Here is a 24,278-nt window from a genome sequence, read left to right on the forward strand (position 1 = left end):
CATCTAATAGGTTACTGATTGATCGATTTCTAGTTCCGTTCCCGTTTCTAAATTCACAGGAAAACTCTGATTGCGAGAGGCAAAGCTTTAACGAGCAACCTAACTGCATCTTAAGAATAATTTCGCGTTCCAGTTTACGTTGAAGAGGCTCTTCTTTGTTGAAGAGTGCTTCCACTCTCTCGCGATTGAACGCGTCCCGTCTCTGTGCAATCCTCCGATTGTCATTGGCTTTTACGTGATGTCGTGTATATACGGCATCCAATTATTCGTACAATTAAACTTGAAAGACCGCATCTCTCGACACGGTAGTATGCTTCGCCGAGTAATTAATGTCGGAAATCAGATGCATAGCGATTGTATGATGACGCGACGAAATTGCTGCTGCTGATTGTAACTTGCTTTTAATCTTTCGTCACACATTTTTTTATGAAATTAATTCATTTTCTCCTCTCTCTTTACAAAATATAATTAAAAAATTATTTTCTTCAATTTAGAACACAGAATTATTTTTTATTTCATCTAATTTATCTTAGAATTATTTAAAAATTATTTAATTGGTTAATTTGGTTAATTTAGTTAATATTATTTTTCTAATATTTATGATTTAGAATTTAATTGGAGAAGTACTTTTAATTAATCAATTTATTTAACAATTTTCTTGATACTTATTATAGTTAAAATTTTAACTTCTTTAAAAAAATTATTAATATTTCTTCTATTAAAACAAAAAATAACCCATCTTTTTCATATTTTTTAAAAATTAATCGTTATTTATCATTAATCATTCAAAAGTAATAAATCATTTAATATTGTCATTGATAAAAATAATTAATTCTGTCTTGAAAAGCATTCTACCATAAAAGATTGGTATGGATTTTTGAAATGCTCTCTCTTTTTCTTTCTCTCTCTCTCTTCATACAAATATTGTATAAGTTCTGAATAACGTAAATGTATCTAAAACATGTAAAAGCATCTGAGAAAATTCCTCCTTTCATGGATCTTTCAAATTTTTTTTTAGATTTTGCTCTTCTTTGTTGAAATATTATAGTAGTAAATTAAAAATTATATTTGTCGTGGCTCGTGGAGAGTATCATTGAAATTTTTATGTCATCAAACATACTGATAAAACTGTGTGAGATTTCTACGTGCGTTGCAAATGGAGAACATGTATGTTAGCATGCGTGAACACGCTCAGAAAGGCAATTTAAATGCATGAAGGTGATTGAAGTTATGCAAGAGAGACCCAGCCTTTTACAATGAGGTAAAGCACGAGAAAAATAATTTATCGCATACATAATTTATAATACAGAGCTCACAATTTCCATAATTCCATTATTAAAAAATCGAATCAGATAAGCATATTTTTCACTAAAAAGAAAATAGTGATCTAAAGATAAAAAAGATAATAAAAATATATAAATAGTACAAGATATAAATAATAAATGGAAGCTATAGTTAAACGTGAAAATATAAAGAAATGATAGTAAAAGTACATTAATATGTACGAAAAATATATTTAGTAAAAAAATGTTATATTCATATTCGTATACTATTCTATCAAGTAAATGATACTATGTATCTGTGTACTGAATTGCTGAGAGTAGTGGATTTCGCGTCAATCCCGAGATCAGAATTCGGATCAAGATACTCTTGACAGAGTTTCCCGATGCAGTCCTTCTGCATCGTATCAATGACGCTCCCATCCACCCTCTACCTTCTTCTCCTGATACCCTTAGGAGATGTTTGACGCGTGAGACAGCGCATCGATATTCCACCATCGATATATCTTATTCCTCCGTCAGTCTGTCCGCCATTCCTTGTAGAACTCGCAAATTTTTTATTCATGCAATCTCCGTAATACGTTGCAAAGTTTATTTATTTTGTGCTGTCAACATTCTCTAAGTCTTAAGCTTTCGTAGAAATACAAAATAACGAAGGAAATCGCGCCGATCTCAGCATTGCAACTTGCCTGAAAAAAATAGTAGCGGCACCTTTTCGGCAACTGATTTCCCGTGACGCTTCTTGCATACATTTTCTTTTGTTCTATTTTATTCATTGTTTCGATCGAATCACGAAGTGGTATCTCTCCGCTATAAAGTTTCTAGGACAGAGTTTCGGACATTTTGCGTCGTGCGAAATAGCGGCAAAAGTTTTCTCGGCTTTCTGAACATCTCTGTTTCCCTCGGACATCTTTGGCGTTTAATTCTTTAGTAATATTAAAAGTCACATTGCTTATATTTTATCGTTTCATTTCTTTCGTTAAGTTAATTCCATTTTGTGTTAAAAAGACATGTTTATAAAAAGTCGAGTTTAGAATATTCGAATATTTTTGAAGATCTGATATTTAATCGGTTTTTTATTAATGTGTTAATTTTTATTAATCAAATATTATTTTAAATATTTTGTAAATATTATACAAAATTTTCAATTCAAATATACTAAATATACTTATTGTTAGATATAAAGCATATATTTTTCTCCTCTTTTCTCTCTCTTTTATATTTTTTATACTATACATTTATATTACATTAAACATATTGACAACAAGTCTTTCCTCTTTCTCAATATTAAACTACTTTTTATTATTTTTTTCCTTTTCTTTAAAAAATATAATTATTTTATTTGACAAATATGACGAAGCTTTTGCATCAATCTATTTCTTTCTCTCTAGTAATTTCCAAGACGTACCGCATTTCTTGAAATTGCATAAAAATATATCTTTATTTCTGCGAAGAAAAAGTGATACGTTTATGAGATATTTTCCTTGACGAATATCTGGTCTTTCAACGTCGCTTTGTATTCTAATATAATTACGCAGCTTTTTCATCCATCTAAAGATTTCAAGACTATTTTTGATATCAATCGAGAGGAAAATATAAAATACAAAGCTGATTTAAATAATCCATTTTAAATCATTCTGCATCACTTGTTTTGACGAAAAAGCATGATAATATCATTTACTTTTAAAAAAATCTCTCATTTTAAAAAAATTTCAAAATTGTACATTTAATTAAAAATGCGTTTTGCATTGTGTTTATATTGTTTAATTTTATATTTTATTATTCTATCTTGGTTCATGAAATTTACTATTTTATTATTCAATTTTATATTTTATGAAATTAATTTTAATCGTTTCAGTTTCGTTTTCTTATATTTAGTTTCATTTGTTTTATTACATTTTAATGTGCCACTATTTATTTCGTTTTACATTATATTTATTTCCTTTCATTTTATTCATGTTCATTATATTTGAAAATAATGTCTGGATGCAAATTCCACGTATAATGCTTTTGCGGATTAACAAATATATTGATATCAATTTACTTATATTAAAAAAAATTGATCGGATTTTTCTCATCCATTTTTAATCAAAAGCGGTTAATAAAAGCGTTTGTATATTGCATTAATTATTTTCTTTTATAAGCGCAACCTTTCTTTCGTTGTTATGGTATATTGTATACATCAGCATTTTATTACAGAAAGAAAAAAATTTTATTATGTATGTCAAGGAATACTTGTTAATTTGTAATTATACAGTGTTTCGGAATTTGATCAGAATGACAGATTGTTAGATTAGCGTCAATAAACATTCAAAATTATGTAACATTAATTTCGATTTCATTATATATTTATAATATCAATATTGGATCTGAAATTGCAATGTTATACATAAAATACCGAATATCGTTAGATGTAGAATATTAATATCTGTATATATATATATATATATATATATATATATATATATATATATATATATTTAAAATTGCAAAAGGCTCTCTCTGTGAAAATGTAGAATTTAATAAAAATAATTAAATAGTTCGAATGATCAGAATATTTCATTCGAAAGAAATTCGACGTGTGTTTCGCGTCAATAAAGAGCTCGATATAATCGAGGATTGCCGGATATATCGCTGTTCGCAATGTTGATGGAGATGATTCATGGGTTCGTCGCTTCAGCCGGGTCCACAAAACCCAGCCTGAGGCAAGAAGCCCTTCTATTCTTTGTGATATCGAGCGCTATATCGTGCCCCAACCGACGTCATTATTCCCCTAGCCAGATAATTTTGAAATGCACGCTATTTCGTCGAGTCTCTCCAGAAACGAGCAAGCGGAAACTTAGAACAAAACTATGTCACGTGTGTATGTATTCTCGTTTGAATGATATACATAGAGAGTGATCCACCAGAAACATAATCCATACAAAAGTCCAAATAACTCTCTTAGATTTGAAAAAATTTTTGAAAACACAATTCGTATTTTACGAAACGCAAAAAAATATAATACGGAAAAAATTTTTCAGAATAAAAGTTACTGTGTCCAGTTGGAATTCTGATTAATTATTTAATTTCTATTAATTGGTATTAAATTTTACTATTCATCTTTCGTGTTCCTGGTAATTATGTTAGCTTTGTAGAGAATAGAACTAGAAATGATTAAGCTTATAGTTGAATTAAATCAAATTAAATTACAAATAAAAAATCCGAATGCATCATCGTCGCCACGCAAGGCATTTTAAACAAAAAAAAATCAAGATTTATTGGACAAATTAGGATATCTTATGTCGCCGAGGATTATTTTCGATTTACAGAAAGCCAAAATTTCTCACAAGGGTAGCTTAGGATCGCGATTTCTCACTGGAATACGGAAACGGCCTCGTTTTTCTTCTTTATCATGTCATATATACGTCGACGCGATTGTCGTGTGACGTTCATTCGTCACCATTTGCAGAGATATTATAGTGAAACTCGGATTATAAAAAAGAGATAAAGAAGAAAAAGAGAGCTTGAAGACTTTCCTTGGCTATCGGGATACGCAACGTCATTTTCCAACAAGATGCTGACGACAGGTGAAGCGTAATTTGAGGTATAAAAAGTCCCGGAGGTACCCCTGAAGTAGAAACCAACTTTCACGTGGTCAGAAGCTTTCAAAGCAAGCCAGATTTCGCTTTAATGAGCTCGTCCTGGGAACCGTTATCGACAGTTTGTGATAAGAGGATTTATATTGAATCCAAACGCATATACGAATTGAGAGGCTTTTGGACCCCTTTGAGGATCCGTTAACATCTATACTTTGAAATTTAATTAAGTTTAACTTCAAAAAATGTAAATAAGATTTAACCAATTATTAATTAGATTTTTAATTTAATCCAATTTAAAATTATACATGTATGATTTTTCGAGAACCATCTTGTATACGCATCTCTAAAATAAAAAAGATAACACGTGAAAAGATAACACGTTTTAAAATCAATGCACATTCGTTTTTTTCCGCTCTTCGAGAAAATGTTGAGATGTTTTTCTTGTTATGCACTTTTTGCACGTTTATATGTGCAGTCATTACTGCAGTGTCCTCCTGTGTAAATCGATCGATCTTGGCGTTGAATTGAATTTTGCATGCAGCGTAACGTAGCGCGGTTTGCGGGTCACGTGTCCAGTGGCAATGATCAAAAGATCCATTAGGCCTCTATGGTCGCCGCCGTGATCACGGTGCACGATATCACAGCTTGATCGCGAAGCGGTAGACAATTTGCTTTGTGGCGAACGAGAAACTCTTCGCTGGAATTTCGTCAGCAATTCTAATTATTATTGTTTTCTCCTTAGGTCGATTAGGTCGAATCATGCAATTAATTTATTATGAATCTATCGTTATATTGCGTGAACAATTAAAATCTGAATTATCGAGCATTTATACTAATCATCGCTACTATATTACTCATTAGATTTATCTATGTGCTAACGTATGTATATTACCCCACTATGTGTGTATGTCTGTATGTGTATTCTCTTTATAGATTAAAATTATAAAATTATTATCACACAATTCGTAAGTGATTTATTATATATGGTAATCGGGCATCAAATTAAATTTGGCATATAATTTAAATTGAATTTAATATGTAATATTTATTTAATAATATAAAAAATGTGACGGAAAGCACAGAGACGATTCGATAAATGTTCAAAAAATTAAAGTTAAGCGAGCGACATTTGCTATTGGTGATTCTATTTGCATTAATTATGTAGAATTTGGTATGCCGTAATTATTAAAAGTAGCCAATTTCATTTACATATCTATGCATATTTATAGATATATATATAAAAATTGCATGAAATATTTTAATAAATCATCTCTCTGGCGATTTTCGTGGTCGTTTCATCGATCTCTTTTCTCCAAATTGAACGGGCTTCCTATTAAAGCATTTGCCAGGTTTCTTTTACGTGTATTATAATCACATTCTTACAGATAATCTCGTATCATTCCGTATTAGATATCGCAGATATAATTTATGAAATAATTATCAAATATTAATAATCGACTAATTACTATAATTTGTTTTTTATTTTTCTTTACACACACATTTTATTTCAAAAGCGGATCACATTAATCATCATGATCAAATATATTTATATTAATCTCTTAAATCTTTTGTAATTAAATTAATTAATAATATTATCTTTCAAAAAGATATTGTATAAAACATAAAAAGAAATATAAAAAAAACCATTTTACTCATTTTATTTATATAATCTTATTATATAATAAATTAATACAAATAATGTAAAATTAATTTTTGTAATTATACAATTTATATTTTTTCTCAACATCATAACACACATCATTATGTAAGACAAAATTCTGCAATAAAAAAATGTGGCAGGAAAAGGAAAATTATATCTTTACAAAATATAATATCAATCAAATATAATTATACGGGTAATAGTAGCAAATGCACATGCATTTTATACTAGATAGGATCATTATTTTACATTAGGTCCATCCAAAAAAAGTTCAGAGTAATAGCAGAGCGGGATATATAGAATGTAGTTACTAATGGCGAGAACGAGAGATGTTCCAATTTGCAACGGAGCAGCCTTAAGCTGCAGTTTGCAGTGTTTGTGGTCAATGAAACGGCGTTGGTTGCCAAGGATCGAAAGCTTTGCTCTTAGCCGCAAAAGCTCGTCGTACAATTGAACGGCACGTATCCCCAATCGATGTGTACCGAATGTAACCGTATAAAATTTTTGACCGTTTAAAATAATAAAAATTTCATTATAAATATATGTATTACGAAAACATGCAAAAAGAAATGGAATAAATAAATATCAAGTAATGCAAAACAACGAAGAATTTTGTAATGTATGCAATTTTCACTTTTTAATAATCTACAAATAAACCTGTAAAAATTATCGCCTGTAGAATTAATTAATTTACAAATATAAAAATTCAAATCGTATTATTATTTAATCTTTGGTAATATTAACTTCAAATGTTTATTAGGTAATAATTAGTCACTTATTCATTATTTATCAGTATGTAAATAATTAATTAATCAATTTATTAATTAGTCAATCATTAATTATTAACTATCATTATTATTTATTATTAGTTTCATCACTTAATAAATAAAGAGAAATAAAAGAGGAAAAAGATAATATATTAATTTGTAGGCTTTATATAATTAAATAAAATAAAAATTATAAAAATTATAAAAATTTAGTTAACGTTATTATTTAACTAGTCTAAGAGACAGAAAGAGAAAGAAAGAGTTAAGCAACATGCTAAAAATTTAAATAACTCTTCTTTGATCCCCTCACAATTTGAAATTCGAAATATGTAGTACCGATTTGAAGTGCACAAATGGAGTGACTCGACAATTGTGCGTCATTCGAGAAATCACCGCTGCAAAATTGCGGTGCCAGATCGTGTTTCGCAATACAAGAGTCACGTGAAAGCTGCCTAAGCCGCAACTAATGTGCAATGGGAAAACAGAGCGCGAGGAAAAACGGAAAAAAGCGGTCTTGCTAAAAGTTCGAGTTAATTCCTTCAAATCTATGATATTCTCGCGAATGATGGTAAAGATTCCAGGCTATTTATAAAATTTACGTCTCGAAAAGTTTTTTTTTCTGCAAATATTCTTGCCTCCATTATAAAAAAAAAAAATTTAGAAGACAATAGAAAAAAATAAAAATAATAAAATTTATAGTAAAATAAAAATAACGATAAATATAATAATATAAAGATAAAATGATATTTATTACTCGCGATTATATTAATCATATTTCACATATATATTTTATTTTGCTTATTAAAAATGACTATTTTTGTCCACTAAAAGATCAAATTATGTCATGGAACAGATGGCAATGATCATATGTGAATTATGTTTACGATTTCCCGTAATGGTTCAATTTTACGCATACCCACGTGATATCTGGAAGTCGTCACATCCACATCAACACACGACTATGAATCTTTATAACGTTTCCTTATTGTCGGCAGTATGAACAATGTTATGAAACAGTGAAAGCGAAACGTCGCTTCTGCCGCCGCGTTTCTCTTTGTCGTTGCAGCCTCCCCAATCCTCATTCCAGCTACCGTGATGCATTCAGCGCGAAACGGCCGTAAACATACGATGTATATATACACAATCGAACTGCAACGCTTACACCCGCTGTTGTATTCAACATCCAATACTGTATATATATATGTATATGCAATACACGCGCTCTAGTAATTTTCTTTGTGTGCGAATGGCACAGCTTCGAGTGAGGCATGGAAACTGCAATGGCAGATTTATTCAATGAACAAATTCCTTTAAATAAAGATTATTCAAGTTTCAGAAATAGTAAAAGTATTCTTTATTAAAAAGAAACGAGAAAAAGGAGAATTATGAATTTATTATATATGTAATTTAATTAATTATTAAACTTAAGAGCGAGGAAGAAGGATGAAAGATGTAAATAATTGGAAATTCTAGCGCTGAGAGGAAGATAGGAAAAGATAAAGAAAGTTAGACAGAAAGAGATAGATATAGAAACAGAGATAGAAATCTGTTATTCATATCCTGTTTCATTAATCAAGTAAATAAGAGAACTGAGAGTTAACTATATTTACTGGAGTGTACCGCCGGCGGCAGTATAATCGGAAACACGTATTTCCGACAACGCGATACGCGGTATAAAATTATATTCGCAAACAAAGTTGCTAGTTTTTCAAGAGGGATCTCTGTTATATAATATTTACCTCAGAGTGCCTTTCATTCGTTAATAGAATAAATCGTAGTTACTCTGAATACATCATCGCTCTGAAATAAATAAATTATTTAATTAATTAGAATATAATTTCTTGGTAGTAAAAATTCGGATCTTTTTTATTTTCAGTATAAAATATTTCGATAATCAAGAAATTAATTAAAAATTTATTATCAAAAACTGTTGATGAATTAATATATCTATAACATCTCGTATAAATTTTTCATCGCATCTTTAATTTAAATTAAATTCATTAAATTAAAATTAAATATTAGATAAAGAATATTATATTTTTTAAGACGCTAGTGATTTTTGTTCAAAGTATATTATTGGAGAATTCGGAGGCTGGGATTTCTTAATCAGCAAAAGCATTAAGAAAGGAAATAAAAAATGAAAAAGGAGAAGAGAGTAAAGCTTTGAAAATACAAAGAAGTTTCAGAAAAATATATAAAGTATGAAGAAAATTATTTGTAACGAGACCCTCACTTTCTGTTCGCTTGATGAATTTTTCGAGAAACATACGATAATTCCAACTACTTAACACTAAAAAATTTAACAATTAAATATTAAATATTAAGCAGTTCGTATATTTCTCATTATTCAATTATAAAAATTAAATGTCAAACATTAAAAGTAAAATACAAATTTAATGATATGTGTATATTATAATAATTTGCCTATAGCACGAGAAAACATTCAAGAAGAAGAAGTTGAAAAGTAAAAATACCATAGTATCGATTTTTCCCACTTTACTTTCCACTTAGATAAGTAGATTTCTATTATATTTCATGGATCTTTCTCTCTTGTAAGCACGAGTACTTCCTTTTTATACAGCAATCTTTTGTATAATGTTTCGATTTTTATTTCCATTCCTTTTTCTATTGTGTTTTTATCTCTCCCGAGCTTGATGTTAAAAATCGACATGTAATACGCACACCAAGATATTCATCCATCAAGAAAGAAGGCTCGAATTTTATAAATATAGTTTTCTATTTTTACAAGTATTTCTTATGTTATGCATAATAATTGATTGCAATAGAGTTGAATTTTATAAAAAAAAAATAATTATAAAAATATTATATGTATATAATATTATATACACTTCTATATATTCTATTTAGAAATATATTAGTAATTATATAATAAATTATTAAATAATTCTAATTATATACTATTGCATATTGTGTTTTGCAACTACATAAAATGTATTTCTATTCTTTTTAATTGAGCAATTGGAATTGAACCTAGCATCTAGATTTAGGGGTTTAGGAAGTTAGGAAAGTTAGGATTTAGGTTTTCGCGTCTCTTCCTTAACGAACCAACAGTAAATAATAATGAACGCGATAAAACATGACTAGCATCCATTATTCAGCAACGGTTCTCTCTCTTTCTCTTTCAACCTCGATAAATTTTCCGACCCGAAAGTAGCGCAAAACTGTGGACCAAAAGTGACGATCTGGCCGGAATTTCAACGAGCATTTACTTCGTTATTTCTGGAGCTTCCTCAACTTTCACGGCTTTCAATAGATTGATACATTCTGTTAGGTCAAGGCTGTAAATTGGCTCCGTGCAAAGCTTTCCTTGCACACGAAAGATATTATTTATATTGATATCAAATTTAATATGTTTTAATTTTTTAATTTCTTTCACATTGTAGATCGTCGCGTGATTGAACATCAGGATATCGTAGTAACAAATACAATGGCGTAAAAAAAAAAAATAAAATAATAAGTTCAAATAATATAAGAAATCGATGAAATAATAAATAATCTAATAATATTGATATATCAATATCGAAATATATTTAAATAAATAAAATAAATAATTAAAATAATAATATTTTTGCTTTTATTTGTCTTTACATTTTTATATATGTACGTGCAAAATATTATATCGAAGTTCTTTAGCTCGCACGACGGCGGAGCCATTTTCGTTAAAGGCGCGCGTGTTATCGCGTTATCGACAATAGCTAAAATGCCATTTTCTACGTGCCTGCATCTTGATAAAGCTGGTAACAGCAGCAGTATGTTGCGCAAGAAGCAACATGCAATTCCCGTCGAAAAATGATTTCCACGAAAGATCGTGACAGCCGTAGCAGCTTAAAGTTACTAATTTTCTCACACCGCGAAACACCACTCTCCTTCCGCTTTTGTCATCACGCTTGTCTCATATAGTTTATCTTACAATCGTAAAAAAAGAAGAAAATACTTTTAATACGAGAGATTAATAAATTATTTGTATGTGAAAGAAAGGTTAATAAAGATTTCAGAAGTCTGATGAGACTGACAGTTGGATTGGTCACGTGTTAGGGACCTTCTACCTATCGAAACTCTCAGGAAACTAAGTTGTTCGCGACAAACAAAAGAAATCCTTCCAAGTTCACAAATAACAAAGAGTAGACAGTTTTTATGTTTTATTTTCTCTTTTCTCTTTCCGAATAAAAATTTGATAAGCTGTAAAAATATTGTATTCAAACAATATGTTATTTGATTTGTTTTAATAAATTAAACAGAGAAATAAAATTTGAGAATCTGCAAGCAGCAAAAAAAATATATATATATATATATATATATATATATATATATATATATATTTTGTCGTAAATAAATATTTCCATTTACCATTGATTACAAGCAAAATTAAATAACATATATAAAACTGAAAAATAATAATGTAAAAATGTGCGATAAATATCTTGTATTTCGATATGTGGGACATTAATCTTACACATAAGCGCCTGGGTACCGTAGAATCTATTTCGAGTTAAGTGCACCATTACGTAGAGCTGCATAATACGATGCGATGTACGTGCTGCAGCATCCTGTTAAGTTTTAATTAACAGGCGAGAGCGCGGATAATGCGCTCCCTGCAAGACGAAGTATTTCCGGTTCGCTTGTACACTTTTATCCTTTCGGTATATATCGATATAGCTGATACTTGAGTAATCGATATGTAACACCCACAAGTGCAGTTAAAGCTTCGTACGATACATTTAAGTTGGTTAATTAAACTAAGCACGGATAAGTACACCCCAATAATATGCTCATATAATTATAATTATATAATTTGAACAAAACTTCAAAATTTGTATGCTAAATTTCATAATAATTTGCGACCGTTAATTATCAACGTTGGAAAGATTTCGTATAAAAAGATTGTTTCAACGAATATAATTTAACTATTCTAATCAAGCAGATAAATATATCTCAATTCCATTGTAATTTTCTTTTGTCCTCTTCAATATTATATCATTGTTTTTAAATATTTTACTATTAATTCAATTTTTCTATCATACAAACACATGTTATTTTATTAAATTTTTTAATAAAGTAAATAAAATAATTGAAGACGCACGCACGCACGCATGCACACACACAAAAGTTTTCCTTTACAAAATTATTAGCTATTTACTCGCAAACAATGCTGTTCATGATGTAAAGGTGGACGTGTAAAGACAGTACAGCTCACTAAATTTTCAATGCAATTTCGGAACAAGCTCTGTCTCGAAACTTGAGGCTGCAGGCCACTGTGTGTAGTCAACAGCGAACACTATAGATCCCGCACAACTTCGACAAGAGTTATGCAAATTGCGGCGGCAATGTCTCGACTCATTGTCAGTAATATCTTTAAAACGGCCCATGCAAATATAAAGGAAAACTTTCAATACAAGTTGTCCGCATACTTTCAATTATCTCTCATCAAAGTTTAGAGAAAATAACTTACTTTTATTATTTCCATAAAAGACTTCTCAAATTTCGTTATGATTAAGTTGAGCGTAAAGAATATTACGAATATTACTAACAAATTATAGAAAAAAAAAGAAAAACAATGTAGAATAATAATATAATAATTCTATGGAATATAAATATCTCCCCACCCCTCCCTCTGGAATTCGCTCAATATTTCAAAGTAAGTGTCGGATTCGCGCGATCACAATTTCCGTCGCCAAAGGTTTTTTTTATCGCCGTCGTACCAAAATGAGAAGGGAAAAAAAAGAAGGGAAGGAAAAACCAATTTTCGACTGATTTAATTGCTGCCGATAAATCACTCCCCTTTGCCTCCGATTTGCGTCGAAACGAAACGCAATGAAATGAAATCGCAAATTATGAAAACGATAGCCTTCTTTTTCTTTATTCTAGGCATCGTGATTGCGTTCAACCGTTTGTAAAAAGGAAGAACAGAAAACGAAAAAGTGAGGGGAAAAATGATGCGAGAAGGTGTAATTGAATTTCTTCGTTCTACTCTTCGTCTTCGGTTGGTCTGACCTGCATTTTAAATTTCGCAGAAATCTATACCACGGCAATGAAATCTAACCCCGGCGGGAACGAGATACCGTAGAAAATTCTGTGAGAAAATAACTGCGATGCTAATTGGTTTAAATTTTACAATCTATTATTATCCTGAGTTTCTTGTAACCGAGTTACTAAAGTAATTGAAAATTCAAACATAAGCAAACTAATAATTTATTTAAAATTAACATCGCAGAAAACCAGAGAAATAAGAAAGAGAAATTATTAAGTTTAATAAAAGATAAATAACAAATTTAAAAAAAAAAAAAATAAAATAAAATAAAAAATGCAATTTATCATATAAAAAAAAGGGGGTTTTCTTCATTCTAAATCGATTTGGACCGCGGTTTTCCCGATGTGGGCGAGCCCAACAATCCTTCTTTATTAAGGATTAAGTTAACTCATGGATTAAGGCTACTGCGAGAATTACAGCGAAGCGTTTTAAATTGTTATAGTAATCCCAATCCCGTTTCTCCTTGGGATGAACTTGTTACGTTCTACGCGCTTGACACACCGCCATTAATCTAACCGTCGTGGACCACCCCATGACCAGATCCAGACGAATTTCAGGTGCAGACACACAACCATCCATCCTCCGACCGTGAATCATACCTCCCTAATGTTTCGAATGAAAATGAGGATTTATTGGGCCAAGATAATATCGCAAATAAAGCGTTATATGCGATATTGATCTTCGTTTCGGTGATTATATCTCCCCAAACGCGATTTGCACGATCGCCACGAGTTTAACCTGTGGTTTAACTCGCTATAATCATCTTGCCATTTTAGACGTAGAAGAGTATATATACTATATGTATATATTGTTTTTTCTCATATCTTTCTTTATTTAATCTTATGAGCGTTTGACATGATGTTTTAAAAATACACAACGCATATTATTAATTTGTTGCCATATTATTCTTTCTATAATCTGCAGTAAGATTCTGTAATTCTTTCCTATAATCGTAAAAGGTGCCAAGCTATTTTTTGTTGATGTAATAGTTTATAATAGGAATATTGTTACATGTTTTAAGGCAGAGAATTCGAAACAAGATATCCATTCTTGTTTCTCATCTCTTCGCTGATAAAATGAGACAAACAAAGAGAAGCTTCCGTTATTGTCGACAATGGGTGGAAGAACCATGCAATCAGAGAAGGCGCTTTCATTTTGAAGTTTCGTCTGCTTCTTAAATGTCAGAATTTTAATTATGCTTCCAGACAAACACATTATTTACGAAAAAAATTTAATATTTAATATTTAATTATATTATGAAACAATAGACAATATTTTTCAACGTCTCTTCCTAATTAATATAGTTTTTCTAATTAATTTCACAAAATATTAATTTTCTTTAATTTCTTTAATTTATAAAAATATGTGAATTTAATAATAATATGCATACTAAATAGAGCATATTTATAATCGATATAATATCAAATTGATAAAAACAAGACTCTCGAAAACATACAAGTATTCATTAAATATTCGCGAATATTGTGATTGACACAAGCTATCAAATATCGCATAATTATATTTGTCATTATACGTCATATGATTATAAATATTATAATAAAGAAGCATCTGCAGAAAAAGAGAAAGAGAGAGAGAGAGAGGAAAGAAATTGTCAGCGGTTGTCTGTTTAATTATCCTAGGATGTTCTTTCACAAGCGAATTCCATCTCGCAAATTCCATCTCTTTCGCGAATTGGCGAGAGAGAAAGAGAAAAAGGAGGATGGCTCTTTTAGCGGCTGGAAATTGAACTTTCCAGAGTTATCTAGCAACTCTCCTGACCTTAATCTAAGGGATTATTACTTACTTCGCGGCCCGTCTTCCTTGTCACTCTCATTACTCTTCACTTTTCCCCATCTTATCCTTAAAAGGATACGATCTTCTAAAGAACGACAGCTTGCGTAAGATTTTTTTCCGGAATGAGATTGGTCTAGCAATTCGAAATCGTTTGATAAAATTAGATTACATTGCACTTCGATATTTAAGGAACAATTATTTTAAATCGCGAATTGTTCGTATATAGAATATATAATAATAATTTATTAACTACTATTATTGATAAACTAATAAAAAAAATATATATATATATATATATATGCTCTCTAAAGTGCAAACCTTATTTTGAAATTATATTTATTCTAATATTAAGATAAATTTATGTATCTATATCTATCTGATATTGTCATAAGAATAAATTTTCTACCAAATTTTCTCTATTGTTTAAAATATATTCAATAAAAACTTTATTCTTGGCTAACAATTTCCTGATCACGAAGTCCTCGTCGCGTCCACTTCGAAACTTTCCTTTTAGAACGCGATGTTTCGAGTTGCAATTGCAACAGTTGCGCTCAGTATATAACGGAGCATATGCTACTTGACTATAACTATTTGCACAGTCTGATGACCACTGAAGATTAAGTTAGACATACTAATACATTCACCCTTTGCTGCTAATAGTTTCAAACAAGCATTAATGTTGTTATGTATAATAATCGCGCGCGCATCTCGAAATTATTATTAAGCTCTAACAGAATCTGCAGATCCTAGACAAATCTCTCGAGAGCTATTTTCCTCTTATTTTTATTATTATTAAATATTTTTAAATATTTTTATCAGAATTATTAATTTATTTAATTAGAAATTAAAAATCTAAACTTTAGAAACTTAAGAATATTATTTTACACTAAATCCTATCAAATTAAATGCAGGTGCATTAATTAGAAATTTATGGCAAACTAAATTTTAAAAGAAAGATTCTTCGTTTTTAAAATAAATTTTATATTGATAGAAATAATATAATTAAATTTTAAAATCTAATTTTTGCCACTTTGTAACCATTATTGTATATTTAAGAGTTATGAGCCCCTTGACACTGTTCTTGAGAGGCAAGGGACTGAATAAAAACCACATACCACATACATATATGTATCAAATTTATTAAATGTACATATATGTTTCAAATTTTTGCAAAGTTTGTGAAAAGAGAAAGATGAAAGAGATAAGTTCTAAAGATCGATCGAAGCATCGATTGCCATATCTAGTTAGTCATAAGTAGAAGAGACCCGGCTGTGGTCAGACACGCGATGACGTCAACCGCCACTCGATAATAACGCGTGTCACCAAGAGTTTACCAATTTTGTCCGATGCATTCGAGATTAACGTGATCGAGTTTGATCGACGTCGAGTAATACTGATGATTATTATGGCAGCTCTTCACAAATCATACGCTTATTTATATTTTTATGTAATATTATATATTTTTATCATGCATTCTTTTTATTGATGAAAACTTTTACTATTTTGATTTTCTTAAAAAAAAAAGATTATTTAATTTAAAACTTTTGAAACTTAATTAATTTATGTACATATACACACAAGCCTCTTTAAAAATTATTAAAAATTATTATATTATTATAAATATCTAAAATTTATGAGAATTTATAAGAATTTCTAAAAATCAATTTTTTTTTCTACTTTGAGAAAACAGCTCTTGAAAAAAATTAATTATGTGTAAAAAGATATTCTGACTATTTATTTTTTTTATTATTGTATTAATTTTGGCGGTTTTGAATTTCAAATGGATTTTCTCTTTCGCAATTTTCTCCGTAAATCGTTGCCTTCGTGATAGAGCAGCTTCTTTTCGAAATAAAAACAAGCCGGTGAAAAATGCAGATGTGCTTCTCGCTCTCTTTGATATGCTAAAACTGAAGAATCACGTTGCGAAAGAAAACTGCCATGCGCGCCTTAAATCAGATCCCGTTTCTTTCAGTCTTTGAATCGCGAACCAATGAAATTCATCAGCAATCGGAGGCGTGTGCAAATTGGCTTTTGACGTCGTCAAAAGGATTATCGAGGATTCTCTCCTCGAAGGGAAAGCGTTTTAGCTTAAATCTTCGGTAATTAGGCTTCAGATATCATCGCGTAAAAAATCAAACGGCTTATTCGAGGGCTAAAATTTCGCTAATATCAAATATCAAGTTTCTATGTAATATAAAATGTATAGTTTTAATTTTTCTATTATTTGAGCGAAGAATAAAAATTCTTTTATATGTATATATGTATATGTATAACTTATTAATATTAAAATATAAAAGTAATTTTTTTTTGTTTTAATATTCTCTCTCTCTCTCTCTCTGTATACATATATACACAACTTTTAGTCATTACATAATTATTCTTAGAAATTATTAACATTTTTTGATTGATATAAAACATTCATATAAAAAAATTCTTTTCTTATCTTATTATTTATATATTATTTATATTTTTACTGCAACTTTTTTTCTAAATAATTTTCATAATTAAAAATTTTTTCTACACCATCTAGACTAAATTCCGCGAAATATAGTTTCTCTTTTATTTTGTTTTTTGTAAAACTTTCTTTTTTTCAATTTATTTTTCTCATTATGCGAGATTATTCTAGGATTAATGATTTGTTAAATAGACCTCCAAAGATTTTTGACTTCGTAAAACTAAGCTTCATCATAATTATGATATTTTCCACGTTTCAAACACTGTGTTCTTTCTACTTTATCTACGACAATTAAAATTAAAAATATTCTGCTTTTATTTAAGAAATTTCTAAAAATATTAATTATTGATTCAGTAGAGAGAGAGAGAGAGAGAGAGAGAGAGAGAGAGAGAGGAAGAGCAAGTAAAGGGAATTGTGATTTCTCGCAACATAACGAACAAAGATTCGTGGAAAGACTGCATTAAAATGCATTGATATTCGAATGACTTATTCATTCCGTTAAGGAAAAGCGAATTCAGAACCGTTATCTACACAATAATGTAATAAAAAATATGTACATGTGTGTATTCATAAGAAATCGGGGGAATAATGTTTAGCGGGGCACAAACTTTCAGTTGTGAAACCGTCCCAATGGCCTATTTTCTATTCAATTTATCCCATTTTCAATTCGAATCGATAGCAGATCGATTTTAGTCTTCGAATATCGGTCGCTATTTCCTTCGTTTGGAATATGTATGTACGATATCGCAGGTTCTTCCTCGCCTCGGAATTGGCGGTAAAATCGCTTTAGCAATTCCAATGTCGCTCAACAATTTCCAAGCTCATGTGGTATCCGCTTTTCATCCTCTAAAGAAACATTCGTACAACGATGATTACCGTTTCTTTAATGAATCCCAAAAGACGCGTACGTGAGCATACAAAAAATGAAAGAAAGAATGATTTTTTTTGTAGAAAATTGACGATAATAACGTGTGAACATATCGTTATCGGATAATTTGTAAATATTATTAGAAATTTATTATAACACAATTCATTTGTAACATTTATATATAAGTAAGAATTCACAATATATATTCATATAAATAATTCACAACTTAAGGGTTAATTTTACTTTCCATTATTCGCTATTTCGTGAACTTCTTCCTTCGATTTTTATATCAATCGCGATTATCGATTAATAACACGATTGTGCCGCGATTATCGATTATAAACAATGATTTTAATAATGTACGATTTCAAACAGAATTGTGCACTGCACGATTATCGAAGCTCAATTAGCGGAATCACCGCTAATGGCACCGGCGAAGAGATTGCGGCTCCACATCGTGAAGCGTTCGTTATCACACACTTTAACAAATGATAATTATCACTTCACTAAACTAAACTAACTATGGGGTATAACTAGGCTACTTAACACACATTTCATACAAATTGAAATAATAGATAGTATTGCGAAAGTTCGCATCAAAGTTTAAGTATGTATAATTTTTGTTCAATCTACATTTAAATTGTTCATTTATTTTTTCTAGAATATTATTTTTGAATCATAGAAAACATTGCTGTTATAAATTTCTCTTCATAAATTATATACAAATTTATAATAAATTTATATCGTAAATATATACAGCTCACATATCAGGATACACTGTTTTTATTTGTATCATATTGCAGTTGTTAAAATATTTTGCTGCAATATTTTCGTGTTTTTTAAATCCAATTATTTTACAAAAGATGCACCGCGTGAGTAATTTTGTTTGCTTTTCATATGCATTAAATAACATTTAAAAAAGAATGTAATAAAAATTTGCTTATTACATTCGAATGCACTCAAATACGCCACATAAAATTTGCAGGCGGTCTACTTTGTTACCTTCAGATAAGTCCTCAAAATAATTATAAACTTGTGCCATGTGTGTTTGTATGCGCGGATGTGGGATTTCGTCGAGATGTGTACCGGACGTTAGCGGCGGAAACTAGGACGCGCACGACGTAAAGATTTGTTGAAAAGAATTGCAAATAGCGCACGTGGAACGGACTGTGATATGTATGTTTGAAAGGAGGCGAGGCACAGTTTGCGACGCACTTGTTTAAGTCGGGATAAGCTCCTCCTTCGGAAAGCCTCGAAACATTACAAATTGCTCCGAGAGCAATTTAGCTAATATCATGTGCGGTGCATTTACGAAGTGATAAGAAGCAAGATAGCACAAAATTTTTCACAGTTATTTAATTGGACAGTTTAATTAAAAAAATTAATAAAGAGAATATAAAAAATAAAATAAGAAAATTTTAATAAAACAAAAAATAATAGCAAAATGACAAAAAAAAAAAGTCTTTTTAAAGATGATTAATATTTCTCCTTCTTTTCTGTACATTGTAATAAAACTGCAAACAAAAAAATGACAAAAATCATTAACTTTTGTACATTTTAAATTTCTTTAATATTTCTTTAAGACAAAAGACTCTTTCTTTCTAAATTTACTAAAGTAATCCATTAAATTAAAGTCTCTAAGATATATGGCGATTCTTTTATCGTTGCTCTGATAAAATCTAGCTAGTGTCGCTATATCAAACACGGCATTTCACACACATCCTGGCTTTAAAACTTTTCCAAAGTGTAAGACCAATTTTATTGTTTACTTTGCTGATGTTGGAAAACGTCTTGGTTCAATCAGCGACTTATTTTTGCGAAAAAGACGAAAATACTCGCATCAAAGAGAACTCATAATCTAATCTACAAAAGTTTCGTAAAGTGAGGTCGAGTTTGATCAAAGCAAAGGTTGGAAGAAGCTTTCCACTCTAACTTCTTCCCTGCGTGAGTTTAAAGCTTACCAAATTGCTTCGAATGTGAGCTCTTCTCTTCGATGCGAAGCGATTTATGAATTCGTCATGCTGAATTCAAAATACAAGGTGTATCAAAAACCATTGATTATATCTCTTCTTTCGTCCATTGAAAATAATTTCTTTTAAATAAATAAATAAATAAATATTAAATAATATTATTTTTTTCGAAAATTATGCAATCAAAGAGAGATGTGATTCATTTCTATCAACTTTATATTTTACACACATGTATATTTATAAGTTAACTTGCATATGTATATTTTCTCATATATAATTCAAACGTTTACTGTTATATATATATAATATTATTATACATTTTTAATTATATTCTTTCTCACTTTTAATTTTTTACTTGTTTTTCACAGGAAATTATTTTTATTGATTATATCCATCATTTATCGTACATCCCATATTCTCAAATTACGCCGATGAACATCTTTCACGAGCGATTTTCGCTATTTTCCGCGGCCGTATCCTTCGCCTTTATATCCTTGCTTTTGCAATCATATAAGCTTTATTCTCAGCCTGTTTCGCCTTCACGACCGACTGACCGATTTTCCATCCTATGGCCTGTATATACAAATAGTATATACATATATCGTTAGACTTCTATCGAGAAAATATCTTTGCGATACATTATTATTTGTAAATATGCATATATAAATTCCACCATTGCTTTATCGTTAAAAATTTTAAACGGACTTTTATTGTAAAGAAAAATTTGCAACAAAAAGCGTGATGTAATTTTTTAAAATAAAATAACGAAATATCTTCCCTTTTCAAAATTAAATCCAATTTGATTTAATAAAAACTCTTAATTTATCTCTTTATATCCACAATATAATTATGAGATTTATCTGTAATATATAATATTTTATAAGAAAAGATAAAAGAATAAGAGTACAGAATAACCGATATAAGAGAAAACAAGAAAGGAATCGAGTTTTGTTATACAAGTCAACATTTGTACGATTATCCCCTTTTATGAAAGCATTGTATCTGCTTTACAGCTTGATATTAAAACGCATATTCTCAGACTGCTTCTTGAACATTTACTTAACGTAGTTACATTAAAACGGACGAGGGATAAATGATTTTGTCGCCGTAATCTTTCAAAGGATATTTCACCAGCGTCGCGACCTTATTTCGCGCAAATTGCGATTGCGGGATTAGCTGCATCGTAAGCTAAGATTCATAACTACGCTAAGATTTATAATTATACGACTAAACGCATATTCTAGATCAAACCATATACGGACTCAAGTTTTGCGGTAACGAAGATAAATATGCTACGCGTTATTCAATAAAACAGCAAATTTATTTACTAATTCGATAAAATGTTAGCATTAATTTTTAACCATACTTATAAAATTAAAGTTGAGAAAATTAAAATAAAAAATATATAAAATAAAATTTTTGTAACTGAAATTATTTGACATATGTTGAATTAATATTCTGTAGTCGGCTGTAGTTTTAAATCGATAACGACGAAGATAACGAAGAGATATTTTTATCGGCAAAAGTGTCATGATCGTTTATTTGTGCGAACCTGAAAAGTTTCCAATCTCTCGGTACTCGTGTAATTTAGTTTCACCCAAAGGCTTCTACGTTCTCCCCGTCTAAGTGTTCATAAAAAAAAGCTTAGTCGAGAAGCGTCTTCCAAGTTTACGCCTGTAACGAGAACGAGCATAGCTTCGAACGCGATATTTTTTTTTGTTAAATTCCGCGTGGTTGCTAAAGTCTAAAGTAATATAGAAAGCTTTAGTGTTAATCGAATGTCTCGAACTTTTTAATTGAACTAGCTTGTTCGAGCAGTTTATCGAATTACGAGATCAAATATCTAGGATTTAGTTTTTAATAAACGATAAAACATGAAAATTTTTCAATTTAGCTTTTACCTTACGATTAGAAAAGAAAAAAAACGCTCGCCCCTTTTGTGATTCCCATTAATTATGTGAAATTTATTATTCATTAATTATGTAAATTTTATAACTCGCACAACGTAACTGCATTTATAAGATATTATTTGCTGGAAATACCGAAGATATTTATTCAAGATATTAATATCTACATACGTATACCCGAATTTCTGAGCTGATGCATAACGAAATATGTCGGCGAACTACTAAAGTTTAATTGCGTTTGCACTGCTTCAATGTAATGAGGGAAACTACTTATTTAAAATATGCTAATTAGTAAGTTGAAGCTAGAGAACTCTAATATTATCGTTTTATTCGTAGTTAGATTTCTATTATTTTCAAAGTTTCATTCAAATGTAAATTTTTGTTTCGAATGCAATCATTTCTTTCTATAAGATATCTTAAGAAATCATTGTTTAGATGCCAATAAATAAGCATTTCTTTGATATTGTTGACAATGAAAAAATAAAATAATCAAATATATTTTTAAAGTATAAATAAAAAATTATATTTAATACATATATATATAAATAAAATATTGATATATATATATATATATATATATATATTCTCTATAAAATTTATATATAATGGGATAAAAGATAAGAAATTAGATATAATAAAAAGCTCTTTTTTTTACGGATTTTATCAGAATATTTTTTTAATGAAAAAAATTATAAAAAAGAAACTTCTTTTCTATTTATAAACATAATGCAAGTTTGCGCTTGTTTTATCATTATTTTACGATTTCAATTTCTGCGAATGCAGGTTTAACTAGACATCATGTTTGCTTGCGAATTAAATACAAGAGCGATGAAACAAATGTGTTGATAAATCGCGTGCGTGCGAATCAACCTCTCTTTCTCTCTCTCTATTTCTCTTTAATCCAATAACGAATGCAATATTTGTCGTTCGGCAGCAAGAGTGTATGACGCGCACAATTTTCTAGTTAATGTTATTTCATCACAATATATGTAAAAACAAAGACATATCACGTAGATTGCAACATTTTTTCAGCACTCAAGTACTTCAGGTTTAATCTAATAATTATTTTAATTTTCAAGAAAGACGAGGAAAATTATGTTTTAGCTTTTTCATTTTAATCATACTAAATAATATTCTTATCAAATTTTATTTTACGATTGTTTTACATATATTATTAATATATAAAATAATAAAGTCTCTCTTCTGAAACAGATATCAAGAAATTGAAGTACAATAAATATTAGATATAAAATACAGGATATAAAACAGAAAAAATGTTATACTTCTCACAATATTATACGTTCTGCACACACATATATACAAGGCTGTCCATAAAGAAATCAAACTTTAAAAAGTGTTCGAAATACGATAATCTACTTTGTGACACTGTGTAGTGAGATTCTTTAGTATCTTTCTCATACCAGGAGCATGATGCTATCGTTTTTAGTTTATATTTTATGTTTATGTTTATGTTTTGGTGATTTGAATGAGAGTGTGTTTGGCGTTGGTGGCAATTTTTATTACTAAATATATGTCATATTTTCTTCAATTTTGTATTATAATATATTACTGAATATAAAATTTAATTTTATTCCGCTATTTATGTTTCAGGAGCAAAGTCGCGGCCGCTCTGTTAAACAAACATTTGCAGATAAACGGCATCTCAGCCGGTCTGACTTCTCTGCCGACTGTGGACCAATCGTCACCTGATCCGCAACCGGAAGAGCCACCGATAACCAGCAGCAGCATGATGAAAAGAGAGCGGAAAGCAGCCAGAACACTCGGTATCATTATGTCGGCGTTCCTGGCCTGCTGGCTTCCCTTTTTCCTCTGGTAATGTACATTCAATATCACTTCCTCAACTCTATCGCAAAATATTTATCATTCTCCCTACCCTTCTCTACCCTTGCTGCTACTATAAATTCAATAACATTTTCACATTTTTGT

General features: G+C 29.8%; 1 protein-coding gene across 1 annotated transcript in view; it reads left to right on the forward strand.

The window, feature by feature from the left end:
* The window catches only part of LOC126857017 (octopamine receptor beta-1R-like), a 42,488-nt gene that overhangs the window by 12,460 nt on the left and 5,750 nt on the right, over nt 1-24,278 (forward strand). Inside the window, exon 3 of the mRNA XM_050606088.1 lies at nt 23,943-24,164. Coding sequence (XP_050462045.1) covers nt 23,943-24,164 — 222 coding nt within the window. The remainder of the gene's footprint in view (nt 1-23,942; nt 24,165-24,278) is intronic.

The sequence above is a fragment of the Cataglyphis hispanica genome, chromosome 20, assembly GCF_021464435.1.
Source record: "Cataglyphis hispanica isolate Lineage 1 chromosome 20, ULB_Chis1_1.0, whole genome shotgun sequence".
NCBI lineage: Eukaryota > Metazoa > Arthropoda > Insecta > Hymenoptera > Formicidae > Cataglyphis > Cataglyphis hispanica.